An 18,995-nucleotide genomic window follows, 5' to 3' on the forward strand; every position below is an offset into this window, starting at 1 on the left:
AAGCACAAGTACTTCCAGTATAGATCAAGTACAGAAATAACATTCATTTTATATCTGCAGATATAATGAAGACTTAAGAATATCAACTATAATGTTTTTAAGTGCTTTATATTTATTATAAAGTATTCATAATTGAGTGTATGGAAAATGACTCTCTATACTAGAGAATAAAATGACAGCTCTTACAAGTTATGTGATACCATACATGAAATGCTGCACATTTTTTCAGCTGCTTGAAACAGTATTTGCTATACAAGTGAAAAAGGGTAGACTTAGAAGTTTATTATTTATAATACAGTGTGTTAGAAAGCACAAACAAATAACATTCAAAATAAATGAGCTCCCAAAAATCTAAAGAAATCTGTAGATGACATGTACACAGATTATACTCAAGTTTCAATATACACATTATTGTTCCCCACAAGACACTCCACTTTACTGGATTGCTGGGACATGATGAAAACTGAAGGTGCCAGAAAAGCACCTCCCAAGTCACATTAAGCATTGGATGGGCAGAACAGCAATTTCCTGAAGTGTTCTCCACAGTCTTTGGCTCTACTGTTTCTTACAGCCATACACTGTGGCAACACAAGAGAGGTGGGCTCCAGTTACAAGTATTGTCAATGCCAATCCAGTTACCTGGGGAGTTGCTAGAGCAATTCAAGGCACTCTGCCCAGTGCTGCCAGCCCACAGAGCGCCCTGCGCAGGGGACAGCGTTGCGAGACAACCGGGCTGGGCTAAAGCATGTTCTTAAGGACATGGAATGAACAGTTCAAGACAAACTCCTTCAGAATGTCCAGTTCAAAGTTCATTCATACTTCACTTCACAGGCACACCAGCTTAAGAGAAACATTCATGTATGTGTAGGTTAACACCTGAAGGCATAACTGCTTCAGCATGTTTAGTTGCTTTATGGTTAAGTGGTGTAACGTATCAGCAGCTTTGAAGATAGTGTTCGTGGGGCATGTTGAACCTAATCTCACAGTAAGATTTTAAGCCTACTTCACAGTTTAACAGTTGTCTCCTTCGCTTTTCCTCCTCCTTAAGAGGCAGTGTCTACAGTGAATCACCTTTTACAACTGCACCGCTTACAACAAACCATAATACCAACACCCCCCCTAGGAAATGTACTCACAGTAACACTGTTTGCTCTGATGCATGTGGTATTGACACTTAATTGTAAGCTTCTCCCATAATACAAAATACCTTCTAGATCAAAAAGATTTAAAGATATTGCACTGTTGTGTTTTACGTTTGCCTCCCAATCTCATTCCAAGTATTTACGAAACTGTAAACAAGTCATTTTTATACAGTCTTCAGTACTGTACACCTGCATTCCAAGGAACTGGAATCCAGTGACACTTTCGTTAGAGATACAGTAGCCTAAGCACAGTGTAAGTTCTGTCCAGCTGCCCTCTTCGTACAGTAACCAACAGGCCACTCCTCCCACATTCACACCTTCAGCTTCCTCTTCTGATCAAAGTACGCATCAAATCTGGATAATGCGTATTCCTGAAGAAATAAGGGACAGTCAGTGCTCAATACAGAAAACACAGCTGGGTTTTCTTATTTCAGAGGGGGAACCATAATGAAGGTATTAACTGTGTTACCTCCTTAATCCACCATCTCATGGCATTAATGAGTTCTGTTTGGGAGGATAATCTCTCCAGAGGTGGTGTGGCCCCTTAAAGTTTCCTCCAATCTTATTTCAGCTCTAACACTATTAGCTGCTGCCAGCATGTCAAAAAACAGGAGCTAAAAGTTTAGGGTTTCACTAAAAGGGATGGCTTCCACATCACTCCCTGCAGGCTATTTGGCATCCCCAACAGTTAGATCACCTTACAGTACACGGAACATGTATCGAGTTAGACTGATCCGTTTCTCAAGTACAAGCAGCTACCTGGCATTGATACTCTTGCACACCGAATACCAACGTGTTGTTACACATGCACTTTGACTACTCAAGTTTCTGAATTCACACTGACTGCATGCTAGCTTCCCTCCTGCACACTATCTCTTATTGCAGAATACTTCACAACGAGGCCTGGCACGTTAGGCTACAGTGTCTCTATGTTAACTATGATTAAATAACTTACCAGGTAACCAAACTCAATGGATGAGATCTTTGCTTGTATAATCGACCACAGACCCCAGAAGAAGTGCGATGCAAGGGCAAACCTGAAATTACAAAATTGTTTATTGAAATACCTAGCTAAGTCACCATGCCTTATTTCAATATCCTGTTAGAACAGTATTGCCTAGTTTGTGGATGTCCACACCTTTTCTTCCACTATGACAAAAAAATAATTCCAGTAGCTTCCCCATGGAGTAGTATTTTGTGTACTCCACTAATAGCGTAGATTACATCGCTAAAGGTTACAGTGGACAGATTTTTCCTTACCACATAAAAATATCTTATAATCTCTCTGGGCTGAAGTTTCTCCAGGCAGTGAGGTATACAAGTATCACAGTGTTTCAAGATACATCTGTAGAAGGCAGGTTACCTGTTAACTTCTATCAACACTTCTTCTTCTAGTTTGGACTTCTCTTCATTGCTCAGATTTTCAAAGCCATCATGGAATGCAGACAGGTAACTGGAGATAAAATGAAGCTGGAAGGCAAGCAAGCAACAGTTACAACTCTGTCTCAGACATTTGCTTCCTTCAGAAGTAGGCAAGACTTTTAATACTCATTTATTTTTTACAAACATCAACAGTGTTGGACTTAGCTTTAAGATCAATGGTGGTTCTAATTGCTTGGAAGTCTGGTTTAAGACAAGCCATAATATTAGGACAACAGACAACATTTTGCTACTGCCAACTAATTTCACAGCTGAGTCCACAACTATTGGACTTTTTGTGGTGGAGAGCTACACAGGGCACACAGACCTCCTAATAACTATCCAGGGTAGAATATTTAGTATGATTTTCAAATCAAAGGTCAACAGGATTACAGAAAGTGTTACATTTGATGAAGTCACGGAGGAAGGTTCTTGGCATAGACTAAGTCCAAAACAGAACTGGAAAAGGGAGTTAAGATTTGAAGGCTAACACTGGCATTTTACTGATCATGTCTTACATGCCTACCTGTTGCTTCTTTGAAGGATATCTAAGAACACTTGCTTTGAAGAATGGGTACTTCTCATATGTGTAATCATACATCCATTCACAGAAGTGATTTCCAATGTCAAATCCTCTGAAAAAAGAAAGAGATAAAGACTGAGTACCTCAACATTTGCCTAACTCACAATCTTTTTGCTTAAGCAAATCCAAAATCCAGTTTAAAAGCACAAGGCTACTTAGAACTTACTGCAGTTTTGCTAGAGGAGAGAATTGGTGACTAGAATAGAATTTTACAAGTTATTAAAATCAATTAGTAAAGATAGGCAGTTAAGAATGAAAGCTACCAGCTACATGAATATACTAGCTTTGCTAGCAAGTTTTATACCAATGAAGACAGTTAAAAATACTTGACTATACACTACATCTCATCACAAAAGTCAAACACATCTCTAATACTAGCATTATTGCAGGCAAAAAGGTCATACTCAAAGTATTTAACATATCCCACTTTTACATTACTGGAATTCAGGGTTCCATTATGTTCCAGCTATGCCAATGTTTAATGATCCCAGTGACTCCACACACTTAGATCATCCTTAAACACAGGGACTATGTGACTAAGGTAAGAACAGAAAGCATTTTGTGTAACCATGTAGTGAAAAACCTAGGATTACTCTCATCTGCACAGATGAGAAAGCCATTTAAACAGCTGATGAAAGTGCAAAAGCAAACCTGCCCTATATACATAATTACACACAGTCCACCATTCCCCTTATCTCCTCACTAGAAAGAAATTTTGACATGCAAAGCAGGAACCATTTGTGCACAAAGAAGCCCTCTAGTCTGGACAAGGAGCTCCAGCAACTTGAACTGCTGTATGCTTATACTCAACACCATCAAGACCAGAGCTGTTAGTGACTAGTTATATTTGCTGTCCACCACTAATAGAGCAGAACACAATTCACTATAACAATCAGCAGTGCAGCACTTTCTACATGCTACAGTGAAAGTCATACACCTTCCTGCTGAATAGAAAATAAAGTGACTTACCGGTAATTATAGCTGCTGTATTCAAAGTCAATGAGCATCAGCTTTTGGTTTTCTGAATTCTCTCTGCCTTCCAGAAGCAAGACATTACCTGAAAATTTTAAGATAATACAGCATATTCAATGAAGTCCTAGGAAAACTGCAGAAAAGCAATAATGTACCTTAATTGTTGTTCACAATCCCAGTTATCCCTTACATCTGTGCAGACAAATGACAGGAAAAGCCAAGCTGCACTGGCTGTGTACAAGCTCATTTGAGGCCGAGATATATACTATAAACCTTATAAAGCAGAGGTAGATTTGTTCTCCCAATGATCCTGCTTTTCTAGTGTTGGGCTGGCAGCTAACTCAGGTGACAGAGTCAGCCCCAGCAGCCTTGCTGAACTGTTTCTTTCCACAGCTCAGGATCTGAATTATGCAGCAATCTCACACCTGCATGGCACTACCACAGGTCACACTACACTTGGGACAGGAATTGCTTTTCAGCAGCCTGAAAACCAGACTGATCACTGCTATTTAATATGTGCCATGACCAGTACCTATAGAGCAGCTTAGCCTTTTCCTTTATAGCAGGGAAACTGTTTTATCTTTCAATTTACTTTCTCACTATGATTGACTTGAAAGACATCAAATCTGTCTGCCAAGTGTCAACTAGTAAATAAATTTAAGAGTAGTTTTAATTTCTGCAATAGTTTGTTCCCTTTCCACAGGTACATCTTTTCTCTATGCCATACCCTTGCACCAACAGAACAAGGTCAGTATTTCACCACTCCCACCTTGGAAATTTAGGTTCCAAAGCTTGCCCCAGCATGCTCCACCTCCTCCAGTACTGCACCTTGCCACACCAGCACTGAGACATCGAACTCCTCTGTTGAGCTAGCTCTTCAGAGCTCAGATCAGTGGCTTTTTCCCCTTGTGCTCTCTATCTTTATGTGCCTATCCTTCAGAGTAATTCCCTTCCAGGTCGATTCCTCAGCCTTGTCTAACAAAGGCTGGGACTGCCAAGAACAGAACAGCCCTGCATATGGTCCCAGTGTAGCACCTTCCAGCTCAGCCCAGCATGCCCACTGTACAGGGGACAGGGAGCACGAACACAGCAAACCCAACACCTCTCTAGACAACTGGCTCAAAAGCGTATTCCCTCCATGACTCAAAGAGCACTAAAAAGGTGGATAAGGTTTTTCCCAATGTTTCTTACCAGTAGAAGCTGAGAACTGCCAAGTCAAACTACCCTAGCCTCCATTTTCACCATTCACTGTACTTTTCCAGTAGCTTTCTTTCAAAAGGACTAAAGTATAACCTGCCCTGATCATTTATGTATTACAGACAGCTAAGAAATGGTCTTAAAGTACCCAACGCTCCCAGCACTTCTGAGCTGTATTAACAGAGCATGCGTACACGTTTGGCTTAATTCAGTTCTGATAGCAGGCGTTACCAGCCTGAAGGGCTGCTGAAGCCAGTGCACTTTGAGTTGCAGCTGTTGCACACTGGGAGTACACAGGCTGCTGGTTCAGGTCAGCTGCCTGCGCAGTGCCCTGGTAACATGACTGTCTCTCAGAAAGCAAACAAGTGACCAGAAAAGGCTTTAATACTGCATCACTGAACAAGGTCATGAAATATCAGCAGCTTACCTTCTTGACAGTCATTGTGGCAAAATACAACCGGTGAGAAGGTAGCTTCAAGCATAGCTCTAGAAAACAACAGTATCTTGTAAGTAACAAATCACTAAGTTCAGTTCCACTCCCAAGTAAAGAATGGATTTTGTTGTAAGAATTCAAAGCACTATTCATTTCTAGCAAGACCCTATTTTCTCATTTAGAAGTCCAAGATCAGGACAACTAAGCTGGTCTTCACTGATCAGCAAGTCAGATCAGCAACTGATCATACCACTTTAGTCATATGAGACTCAGGTTGGTTACAGAACCAAAACCAATCCTCAGCTTGTAAAGTAAAATGAATATAGGGTATTATACTGTATAATGTGTCTGAACAAGTACACAAATTCAGACTGAAACTGTGCAAATTGGAAGGCAGTGGCAGACAAGCCTACCTTAGATTTTTCATTTCCTGGGGGAGATTGTAACTGAGGAGTTTGTTCAGTTTTCTAGTTCTGGATTCTCTGGTAAATTTAATCCTCAGCACTTGATTTAGATATCTGTTAAGAACAGAGACAATAGTACAGCGTTTGTGACTAAGTATGTTAGTCTTCCCATACTAAGATACCATTTAAACTAAAATCAAGAAAGTTAAAAAAAGCTACTAAAGAAAGCATTACTATTCTTCAAGGTCATTTAAGTTCCTCAGGTAACTATGAAACAGTTCCTGGATACAGTGAGAGCTTGTGCTCTCAGGCATTCAGGAAGAACAATCTGCTTATCAAAATTACAGCAGGTCACCTTTTTTCCATACTTTAAAGTATTACATAACTTACTTTTCCATTGTTCCAAAAAGCCACTTAGGTTCTTTATTAAATGGCATTTTCATGCCATGAAATCTAGCCATCTTCTCAGCTATTTCAGCAGATATGTCAGGTAAGCTTAGTTCTTCAGTACTTAGTTTCCTGCTCTGTAATAAAATATAGTATTCTTAAAATAGTTAATTTAAAAGTTGTGATTAATTACAAACACCAGCGTTAGTCTCTATGTAGTATGGTATAAAATACTAGCATAGTACTCAAGCAATATATTTTTCATCCCAAATGAACTTACAAAAATTGCCCTCTTTGGAAAAGCCAAATTAGCCAGCCCAGCTTACTTATAACTTAGTTAATTCTCTTCTAGATCAGGACTTGGGGAATACCACATATCACACTAAGAATACATTCAAAGTAGATTGGGCATAAATATTTAAGAACATCAAAAGATCTGCTCTTGTCATTGTTAAAGTGTTACTCCACAGCTTCCAATGCTATGTTTGGTATCTAACAGGCTCTTTGTCTTCATTTATTAGTCTCTGTCTCAGCTGGAGAGTTTTTAGATCTCTCCCTGGCAAGAGCTATAATTGGGCTCTCCAACACCCATTATAACTATCAAATTACAGCTAGCAATTACTCCGTGCTGCCAAGTATTCCATTCCCACATCCCTGATTTTCTGAGCAGTCCAGAGACCTTCCTGTCATGATCAATTAAAACAGCTACCAGCAGCCCACTGACTAATCATGCACAGGACTTACGGGAATGAATTCCTCCAGTCGCCCTTGTGGAAAGATTCCATACAGCTTTGGGCCAAGAGCTCTCTCTGCAAGAATGGCAAACATAACACTTTCCAGAACCATGGCTTCTGCCCCCTACAAAAAAAAAAAGCATTAGTTGGTGCTTTCACAGAAATGAACTTAGGTGTGCAGAATAGCCAAACTGCTACAAACTGAGAGATTTTGGGGTTAACTTTAAAAAGACGACTCAACATTTTACTAACCAAAGTTTCTTGAATAATAACAACTCATAGTTAGCATGGGAGCAAAACAAATATTTTGCTTTCAAGTTTAAAGCCCAGAAGGAAAATCTGTATTACTTAACAGGTACTGTTGGTGGGCCAGGCCAAAGGAAAACTATGCAAGAACCAAAACACCCTCTCCTCCCTAACGTGTGGAAACTCTGCAAATTCATTTCCTGAAGGAGTTTATCCTACTGAAACACAGCACAGGAACTATAAATATTATCCTTGGCTATTTTAACACAGTTTGGAACACTGCCTCACAAAAGGACATTTTAACTATGCAAGTGAATGAGGTGAATGACTGAACTAACCTATTTTTCATTTAGAAGAATGACTTATGATTTGTTTCCATTAAGCACATTTTAGGTCTTCCCTCTTTCTATTTAAACTCCTGCTAATGACCATGTGTGTGAATAAACATTCTTCCTTTTCTACCTCCAAACATACCTCAAATTTCCATAACTTTTCGTCAAGATTTTCCTTACATCAATAAACTCAGTCCATAACAATCACAAGCAGATAGCTTTTTAATATGAATGTTTAAAAATTAATAGAAATATGAAATATGTCTCCAAAAGACAGTTAAAATCACTGAAGTAGAGCCTTCCTGATGGGTAAGATTAGCTGTAAGTAAACACAGAAGCCACAGTATAAATCACTACAACTAGCAATTATGTGAACCATAATCCAGCTGTACTCAAATCCTAAAGGTCTGCTAAGACTCTGCCTACTTTTGAGCAATTCATCTCAAAGCCTGACCCATAACACTTGAAAGCGTAAGAATTAAGAGCACAAAATTAAGAAAGCTCTCATATTTCAGCCTACAGAGCCTTTGGTGTTACTGTAGTCACTGCAGCAAGTAACTCTTTCTATACAAGTTCCACTTGTGATTACACTCCAGGCAGTTCTGTTGGTAAATTATTTTTATTTCCCACCCACACCTTATTCTGGCATCTTCAAGAAATTCTGGCATTTCATATTGAAGTGTAGAAGACTCATATAACTATCTTCTGAAGCATTAACTTCAATAAAAAGTGAGTCATCAAGAATATCAATTAAGAGTTTAATATGATTTGCATATGAACATATTGCACCCATGTCCTCCCATTTTACCATCTCATCTCCTTCAAGCAGAACTAAGGCATCAAAAATACACACTTATAACCATTTCACATGCCCTCACCACCACAGATCTGAATTATGCAGTTCAGTTCTGAAGCCTAACACCAAGCACCAAAAAGCAAATTAGATACAGGTTACTGAATGTCTACTCCATTATCAGCTGATACTGAATTCGTCCATGCATGGCACAACACCAGGGTGTTTTAAAAGAGTGATTACAGCAATCCTGTTGGTTGTTCCCAGTAAGATGTCAGTCCCTTGTTTTCACATCTTACTGAAAAAACAACTCATGATACTTGGATAACAGCAAGTGCCAGATGTTCTTCATTAAAATGTCCCTCAATGCATCAGAAGTGACAACCAGAAATAGTGAAATTTCCAATTACTCAGCAGTGCATTTCTGGGTTACTCCTGCCACACGTCTGCCCAGCTCTAGTTCTTTAAGACATGCTTAAAAATTTAGAATCTTCAGATAATCACAACTACACACCTGTAACTATCAGCAGTGTTAATAAGGATGGCTGCCTCTCCATTTAAGGTCTTCAAGATTAAAAAAGTACAGGCAAATATTATCTAAAAACAGTAGCATAAGAATATTCAAGTTCAAATGCTCTGGTGCCTGACTCAAGACAAAGAATTTCAGAGCACCAAAAGAACTTCCTCTACTGTTCTCAGGTGACAATTCTGCTACAAGTCCAGTAAGAGCTCTGGAATGACATCTACATATCTTGGGCACAAAGGCTTCTCTTTCCCAAGACCTGGTGGACCTTTTACCAAGCTTCCCCTCCAACACAGTAATGTCAAGTACAGGTGTGGAAATAAACTGCTAAGGATATTAGAAAATTCTACAGCAGACTTCATACGGACACTGAACAAATCTAGGTATCTAAGTCTTCAGTTAAATGTTCACTTTTTTAAAGGATCAAGCATTGTAATTAAGTAAATAATGCATCTCAATGCCTTGAAATACGCTGCAATATACTTATACTGCCAAGGCAACAACCTGTTGTTTTAAACTCTGAAGCTCTAAACAGATGTAAATATGAGCACTTGTATGCAAAACAAGCTTCTGGAGATTTGACCACTCTCACTTTCAAATGAATACTTAGAGCTGAATGTTGAGTTTTAAACACAAGAGTTATAAACACTCTCAAGACTTTTCCAGTACACAACGCCAATTCAGGCAAGGAGAAATCATTAGCCTTTCTGTACATCAGTTGGAACTGAAGCTTTTGGTTTATTCTTGCTTCAACAAAAACCTTACTATAAAATACCTGAAGTAGTAATATTGAGAAAAATTACCCATAATTATAAAAAAATCAAGGTAAAACACAGATAATCCCTGCTAAAAGACCCTGAGCTGACAGAAGACTATCCCATCTCTAGTCACAGCTGTCAAACACCAGGCAGCTCAGTGCAGCTACAATGCTTTTGCTGGGGATCCAGAACATTTCAGGATTACCCAGAAGTTTTTCTTCTCTCCAAAGGGTGACATTAACTCCTCTGAGGACTTAACTACAATTTTTACCTGGACTCAAGAAAATCAACAAATCCATCCTGACAGGAATTCTTAAGTACACTGATCAAACAGTGAAGTTCCAGCACTATGGAATTAATAGCAGAAAACAAAAACCTATCAGCATAGAATCAATATTTTCAGGCAACAAAGACTGTTTTGAAGTTCAAAGCCTTGCTTCCTGTACTGCAAAACTTCTATGAGCTGCTGGCAGCAGGGTGGGGCTTTTTTGCATTTTTATTTTCTTTTATAACTTTAGGAACTTTTTTTTACTGGCTTGGGGCAGGGGAGAAATCAAGCCACCTCCATTTTTCATCTCTTAAAGAAAACTGAGGAATCAAATCAGTACATTTTTCAGTTCAGTCATGGTTCAACTGATTGAAGCTGTTCCAGTAAACTTAACTGAAAGTTCAACAAAACTTCAAAAGCAGTCATTCAACAACAGAAATTTTAAAACCAGTTTAAACTCACTAGAAAAAGCACAAATGCTTGAACTGTTTCAGATGGCATTCCCAGTAGGCAGAAAATACAAGGGGAGAAAAGCAGCACTTATCAAACGAATAAAACATACTTCTCTCCACTCACTGCCAAAACCATTACAGAGCTGAAAAATGATAGTACGTAACAAGCAAAACATCTGGCTAACATGCTGCAATGTTATCCCTTACTGAAAAAATACTGCCAGGGTAGAAATCTACATTACAAAATTCTGTTCAGATGACTTTATGAAAAATTACACTGAACTACACATTATGCTGCATGAGCAGAAATGCTTCCAAATGCAAGAACTTTAAAGTTTACAGAACAGATGATCCAAGAACAAGGCTATATTAGAAAAAATTGTGTTCAAGAGAAAGTTGTCTCTAGCTTCATATACTTGCCTCAAAATAGGGATTAGATATGGCAGTGTACTGATTCTCCTCTACTAAAGGAAGAGCCTAGTATGAGAAATAGTGGTACTGATAGAAGTGTTAGAAATGGTAATAAACCTTTTAGAGTAGAATGGGGGTGTTTCTTAATGTGGAATGCTTAAATCTTTCCAAAATATGTAGACACCCACATTACGGTGTTACTTCTATGAGTAGATTTATTTTCTTCATTACTGTTTATGGTTTCTAGAAACAGCCCAGACACCAGGTGGAGTAACTACTGGTTTAGAACAAGCAGGATCACCACATTCCTCTATCACCTATAAAATTCTGTGAAATAAACGAATTTACTCACTTGCAAGTCATTTTCCTTCTGAGACTGTACAGACTCTCCTTTATTACAGGACCTCTATGAATGAGAAAAAGCAAACACAATGAGAAGATGAAATTTAACATGATTAATCTGCAACCACCAGAACAAAGGGAGTAGAAGTGCCAGCTACAATTAACTAGATGTCTCAAGACTGTCTTGATCTGTGACAGCTACAGCACTAGTATCCATCTGACCTGACCACCACACTATTTCAACAGTCCCAAAGTCTTTCAAAAGGATGTGCCACTGAGACAAAGCCACTCCTGTAAATAGCCTGAGAGCTGATTTTTCAGGTATGTTTTTATTGTTTCCTAGTATTTCAAAGGAAGATTTGAATGTATGATAAGCTTAGAGGAACATTTTTAATTAAGAGACAATTAAGTCCCTCTGCATGACATCTGGGATATTCTTCTTACAGCTAAAGCACTTGAGATACATTACAGAGAGTACATCAAAGCCTTACAAGGACTATTACAAGAGGCATGTTATGAAGCTTGCAAAGCACTTGCTCTTTTTCCATTACCTTATTTTCCAATTTTCTTGTGACTAGAATATCCTTATTTACAGCATGCTGTCTAGGCTATATGGACAATGTCCCACTGGCCATGTAAATCCAAGATTTCTCTTCAGATGAGCTGCCCGTGTAAAGATGTCTCAGTGAGAACTGCAGTATACTAGCAAAACTTTAACAAATTCCATGCAAAATGTATTGTTCTAGGATTGTTAACAGTCTTTATAAGGCAGTTTCAGAGTATCAAACCATACCCTCAGCAACTGAACCTTCAATGGCACATGCTTTTAATAGAGTGCACATTTAAAATTCAAGATGTAATAAAAACCTTGTCCTTTAAAGGGCTTGAAGGTAAGGAGAAGAGAAAGCAAATATTTGCTTAGAATTAGTGACAGTTTGTGGCTGCTATTTATGTTGCAATTCCACCGTTGACTGTTTAAACCAGACTAGCTTTAGAGGCCCATAAAGGTAGCCTGCATCTCCACCTTCTGAACAAAAACGCTTGATTCATAGAACCATGTGCATACCGTTCTGTTCCAAAGCTCTAACATGTCCAAAACAAGGGTGGAAATATGAACTTAATGGAACACAGTTAAGCAACACCAGCTGCCTTAAGTACAGTACAACAAGCTAATGATTTACACAAGCTATGCAGTTACAGTATTTCAGAAGCTATAGAAGAAGTATAGTTAACATGAATCGATGGTCTTTCAGCAAGTACTTCCCATTCCACTATGATAGTAAGTTTAAAACAAGACAATATGAAAACTACTATTAGTTTATATTCCTTTCAAGGAAATTAATAAAGTCAAAACATATTCACTAAAGCTAATTGCATTACTACTCAATAGTATTAAAGTCATTTACAAAGGGCTTCTCTGAACAGGCATGTCCTACATCAATACCACTCTTGCATCTTACAGATTTTTCTTGAACAGTCAGAAAGTTACTCACCATCCAGGAGTCTTTCCTGATTAATGGTGCTCTCAGAATGGTTCAGCTCATCAGAAGGTAAGCAGATTAGGCTTTTCCCTAGAACCTGAACTGGCATCCACTTTCCAGAAGTCATACTGCATAAAGAGCTAGCCAGTTCTACGAGTCCACCTCAAATTAGTGTTGGAGATAGTCTAATGGCATCTACTGTGCCATTAGAAAGAGACAGTTAGGGATGTGTACTGCAGAGTCATTAGAAAAGGAGACTTCTGCAGCATCCCTTCCTCTTTTCTGTTCCCTCAGCATGGAGCATTAGTGTCCAGAGGAGAATGAATACAAAGTAGTTTGTAAATAACTTGCAAATATGAATGGGAGCTTGGAGAGGATCAGTCTTCACAAGTGGCCATGTGCTCAGCCTAGAATTAGTAAAGTCACCAGTACATGTGGTCAAGGAGAATGAAGTAAGCAGGATGCAATTTTATGTAACAGAAGTTTAAGAGTTTAACTGATGTTAAAGTGGTAGGGTTTGATCATTTTTTGACCACACAATCACCTATGAGAACAGTAGTTCAAAGTGAAACATCTCATACCATGAGGTATTTGAGCTACATATTTCACTTGTGTTCTTACCTAAACCAATCAAAACTTTGTTTTTACCATGCACTCTAACAGCTCACTCCAACTTATGTCCAATTCTGGGAGCTACTGACCTCAACAGCAATGAGGAGATTTTAATTATCCACAATAAGAGAATGACTAGTAACTGCTGGAGGTTTTTAATCACTCCCCATAGAAATATTAACTAGAAATGGACACATGTCCCACATCTTTATTATTTCTTTAAATAGTTGTTCGGTGTTTCTTTTACTGTGGGAAGGTTTATTCTTAGAACAGGTTAAGAAAGCTCGCTACAGTTTTAGGAAGGGAGGACAGCTGTATGCACAGAGACAACAGAAGTTGTTATAGAGTCTACTTTGTGATCATGTAAATTGATTTTAAGGCAGGAAGCTTCAGGTACAGGATGAAAGTCCTAGAATGGGAGACATTGCACATTATCTGATCTGTGATCAGAAGATGACCAGACAGTGTTTATACATCTGGCAGTTTGACACAAAAATTGAGTTCTTCACCACTTCCTCCCTAATGCCCCAATTTCTCTTGTAGCTGGAAGATGAAAAGCTGTATCAAAAAATCCCAAATGATGCTTGGCCAGAAAATCCTGTATAGAGGAGGAACTTGCACCTTTATTTCACAAATAATCCTTAGCGCTGCCCACAGATTTAAATCTTACATTATAACTCCATTTTTCTGAGTGTATTTAGCTTTAATAATTTTCAATAAATACTTTGATTTAGGCAAATCCTGAGGAATTCAAATCCCCAGGAATTACAACATTACAAGGAACTATCTGAGAGGTTAGAGGCAACATATGCAGGTGAAACTTTTCTTAATTCTATAAGCTATTGAAAGACATTGATCTGAATGTCAAGGTATGGGAAGACAAACAGTTTTAGATTCAGCACTATTTCTACTTCTAAGAATCTGCCGTTGATCGCTGATTCCTGCCAGACCTGAAGCAACTGATACTAATTTGCTGAAGTCCTACAACCTAGCATATGAAGAATAATTCCTGGTTCAATCCCTACAAAAGCCACAAAGACATCTCTAATCCTCTTCATTTCAAGTTACCATTCTCTCATGAGGGAGCAGAGGAAAGGAAGGGGCAGTATTTTGGTATTTTGTTATGGCTGTAAACATTCAGATGCACAGACAGTAGCTGGTGCTACTTAAGCCTTATTTTTAAACAATGAAATCCAGTACTAAAGAAAATGAAAGCTGTAGAGAATGCTCCGACTTCAGAGATCTCATACTATACCGTGAATCGTGTCTGTCACCTGGAAACCAGAGTGCTCTAGGCACGATCGCATGGGCAAGCCTGCAGCAGAGAACACATGCATATACAACTAAAGTGGTACATTACCCCCAGAATACCCTTAACTCCACCCAACACAAATATATCCCCATAAGAGGTGCTTGGTTTCTTTCAAGCCGTCTGCCAGTGCCAGGGATTTGTAGTTACTCCATGCTACAAACAGACATGGACACCAACAACCACAGAAGACGTTGATAATTACAGTTACACAGCAGTCTGCATTTTATTTAGTTACAAATAAATAAAAGGCAGCAAGGCAGGTATGGAAAGAGATTTACCACAGAACTGTGGCAACCATTTATATTTATTTTGCATCTGCTCACAGAGAAATTGAGAGACCAGAGAGGAACATTAGATATACTGGTTTGGTTTTCCTCATTTATATATAAGATTTTGTTTTGGCTGTTGCAAAGTAACAAGCCCCAGTGAATCAGAGTTCAAGGTTCTTTTGACATGTGTAAAAGAATGGGAATCAATCCCCAAGTTACCTTTTGATAGGTGAGCTTTGAAGAAATTCACCTCAATTATTTTTGGATGCTATCTTATGTTGAAATCCTATCAGCATTTCTAAGATGCAGGAAGTTTTGGTTGTTCTAAATTTAAGTAGAAACACTACAGTGATCTGCATATGAAATCCAATCTTAAAGTCTGGACATTAAATGGCATATTGTTGGAGAACCTTTTGTTTCAGTTGTTTTAACACTGATAATAGCCAACAGTTAAAGACAGTTTGACATGAGGAAGTTTTACTTTCAATGCTCCCCTTTAAATTTAGCAACTAAGCTGGAGCAAGAATAAGTGAAGCAGAGTAAGACATTTCCCATTTTTCAATGTAAAACATATCTGCATTGTGCCTCAAACATTTGAGTTTTAATGTGGTTAGTACTTTAACCTGTCACAAGCACAAATACTTGTCTTAAAAAAAAAAAGTTCTGCTCAAGGATATACTCAAGAGAAGTCCTTGATTTTTAAACATCCATGCCAGTGCGACCATTCATAATAATGGCCGAGCCAGCTCAGTTCAGCTCCCCCCCAGCTCCCCCCAAAACAGTCATGCACACAAAAAATTGGCTTAAACACATCAGCTATGACAGAGGAAGGCACAAAGCCTTCCCTGTGTGGCAGCTTTAGCCAACTGGCATGGTTTATATTGGATGAGTTTCATGTACTGACATTTGTGTCTTCCAAGATTCATAATAAGCAAACTGGGGCTATTTTCAAACAGTAAAGAAGGTTCCTTTAAAAGGTGGCTCTAAAGAATTATGGTGCCAGTACCATTCACTCTTACATTAGTATCAGTATCTGTTTCTCACTTCTAGTCAGAAATTTAACTTAAGCTTGTCTTCGGTATGTACAACAATTTGGTACAGATTGCTATAGATCTATAGTATTTATAGTAAAGGAATAAGAAGAGCAGATATTATCACTGGTTTGTGCTCCAATTTCAACAGAAAGTAAAATGGACAAGAGTTAAAACATGCTACAAAGGCTCAAACAAACAAGTGGTAACTACTAATACCCAGTGGCAGTTACAATTAAGTCATTGAGAATTAAGTCACAATTTTAGCATAAGGTCTCAAAACTTAAACAGCATCCCTTAATTTCTACAGGGCTTTAGACTTAAGCAACATTACTGAAAAAATATCAAATTACTCCATCTTAACAGGCTCGTCATAAGATTCTGCTTATGCCACCCAGAAATTCATAAGAATCCTAAGTGAAGTTTTCAAAATACCCCAATAAAACAGTTTGCTTATATTTTAACCTGCATTTAAGGTAGAGGGGCTGGAAGAGACAAATGTTTGTCGACAAAAATTGTGAACCTCAATGCAATCTGAAAGTTTTACCTTGGGACTTTCTCTGCTTACTTAACCTTTAGTGAACTGCACCAACAAGAGCAGTCATTTCACTGCCACTATGGAAATAAAGGAAGTTAGACATCTCAAAAGATCCTTCAACACCAAGAGTAGAAAGGTTAGAAAGTTATGAACACACTTTCAATTTTCAAACCAAATTAGTTCTGATTTTAAAGCCCAAAATTTTATTTTGATTTCTTCAGTGGATAGGGGCACAGAAAAGGCAAGTTAAAAAAAACCCTGAGGGAAGAGGAGGGCAACCATATCTGAGTCTAATTTACTTTTCCTTTGAAATATGAGGGAAAGGCCACATTTCTTCACAGCTTTAGGGCAACATACGTTCTACCACTATAGTAGTTTTACAGCCCATGTTCCTACTCAAGCCTTCTACATATTCAGTCAGCATATTAAAGCCATTATTTCTAAAAAAAAAAATCTTAGTATCAACCCTAGGAGTAATTTCAAAAACAAAGTTTCTCACCACCTTTTTTTTCACTTTGATTTTGGTTTCTCTTAACCTAAGGACTATTTAAGCTTGAATTAATGAATTTCTACACACTTATTTAACAGTTTAACTTTCCCAACACATACAGTGGTGCAGCCAAGCATTTCATGCTATTTCAAACCACTGGAATCTTTTACATATTTCTGGTAAAGTTTGGTACCACAGGAAAGTTAATACCTCCCATACTATAATAAAAGAACACTTTAAAGCCAGTTAAATGACAGTATCCAATGAGATTTTTAACAGTAAGTTTGGTCAAGGCAGTAGAAGCAGGAAGAATGGGCTGAAATTTCAGGAACAGTCAATCTCCTGCAGATATTGGATCAGTTATTCGAAGCAAGTGACAGAGTACTGGAAGATATCAAATTAATGGATAATAAAACAAGACCCTCTCAAATAGGAACAATTGTCAACATCCAAATGTAATTTTATGAAGCTGCAATTTTTCATGAGGTTAAACACTTATGAATATTTATTTACAAAATAATCAAGTGTCTAGCAGAGATGGGTAAGAAGATCTGCTGTTCACTCCTACAGTAATAGCCAGTAAGCTTTAGAAATCACCTTCAGAAAGTATTGATTTTAAATCTTACAATTTGAAACATTTGCCAACCACTTCTCTTAAGGTTTGCAAATTTCAATGCTATTTACACTTTATTAACCAAATAAAAGTAACATTAGAAGAGTTCGACAAACATCTGGCTAAGCTTCTATGCCAGTTACAAGGCATATCACACATTTAGGAAAGCATGTTTAGGAATGAGATGGCTGTACGGTATTGATGTTTGTGCTTCATTTTTATTCTAACACTATAAATCAGATTTCCCAGCAACACAATTACCCATGAGATCTAATAAAATGCTTGAGAATTGTACAAGTTTGACAATAGCTTCAACTTTAATCTCCAAGATTCTTAAATGCTACCAAGATTAAGCAGTTTAGTCTCTTGCAATCTTGCTAGTTATGCCAAAGTCCTACATACTGTACAGAAGCAAACTTTAATAACTCTTCTGAAACACCACAGTCCAAACTTAACACATAAACAAAACATTACTAATCAGACAGACAGCAAATGAGCCTTCAGCTGATACACACCAGTCAGGATCTGTATAGAAAGGAGTGTAAGTTCTAGACAATAACAAGCTATGAAGAAAACTGCTTTAGGCTAGCAATCTACCCCAGTACCACTAAAACACATTCCCAAAAGGATAAAGCAGCACACACTTGTAGTGTGTCACAAATGAAGATCTCCAAACATATCACAATTAAGCTCCAGGGACCCTCCCACTCCCAAAGCACTCTACATACTCACCATCTGCAGGATTGCACCATATAAGCGCAGGAGAACTTTCCGTGGTTCATCTGCAACTGTCTCAATGGTGTCAGGTAGCGAGCACTGAAACAGCATGTTGCTGAGGCCACCTCTGTCAAGAGAAAGGCAAGCTTATCAGCTAACTTGGATAAGCACCCGTTTAATTTTCTACAAATTAGAGGCATACTAATCATCCTTTTAGTACAATTAGCTGATCAACTCTAACATGAAAAACAGTTTTCCAATGGCACCCATAACTCTTGACATATAAGGCTTCAATGAAAAAAACCTGGCAGCTTCATGCTTCTTAATGCAGAGTTCAACATCAGGATCTGTTGATGCAAATTACAGCTCAAGCTGTGAACAAACTGCAACTACGGTAAGATGCAGACTTCTGTTAATTTTTTTCAGGACTTCTAGAAAGCAATGCTGGAGTCCTGTCAGGTATACCTGGTTGCACAAACAAGAAGACAGCAGAATAAGCCTAAAACCATGCAGTGAGTATAAAACCTTAAGTTTGA

General features: G+C 38.2%; 1 protein-coding gene across 6 annotated transcripts; it reads right to left on the bottom strand.

Moving 5' to 3' along the window:
- Window positions 1-92: 92 nt before the first annotated feature.
- On the bottom strand, window positions 93-18,703 carry CHKA (choline kinase alpha). 6 transcript variants are annotated; one of them, XM_026850339.1, is made up of 12 exons: window positions 18,475-18,579; window positions 14,745-14,804; window positions 11,407-11,460; window positions 7,282-7,395; window positions 6,541-6,674; window positions 6,160-6,264; window positions 5,741-5,799; window positions 4,114-4,201; window positions 3,088-3,196; window positions 2,506-2,612; window positions 2,098-2,179; window positions 93-1,513 (listed from the first exon to the last, which is right to left on the bottom strand). In XM_026850339.1, the coding sequence occupies exons 4-12, from the start codon at window positions 7,381-7,383 to the stop codon at window positions 1,454-1,456; spliced, it is 846 nt and encodes a 281-aa protein (XP_026706140.1). In that variant the 5' UTR covers window positions 7,384-7,395; window positions 11,407-11,460; window positions 14,745-14,804; window positions 18,475-18,579; the 3' UTR covers window positions 93-1,453. The 6 variants fall into 6 exon arrangements, with proteins under 6 accessions (XP_026706140.1, XP_026706139.1, XP_026706135.1 ...); XM_026850338.1 differs by lacking the exon at window positions 18,475-18,579 and adding an exon at window positions 16,649-18,468; XM_026850334.1 differs by lacking the exon at window positions 14,745-14,804 and having other exon boundaries at window positions 18,475-18,703.
- Between the last annotated feature and the right edge of the window lie 292 nt (window positions 18,704-18,995).

This window comes from Athene cunicularia (genome assembly GCF_003259725.1).
Source record: "Athene cunicularia isolate RWA chromosome 5 unlocalized genomic scaffold, athCun1 chr5_part2, whole genome shotgun sequence".
Classification (NCBI taxonomy): domain Eukaryota; kingdom Metazoa; phylum Chordata; class Aves; order Strigiformes; family Strigidae; genus Athene; species Athene cunicularia.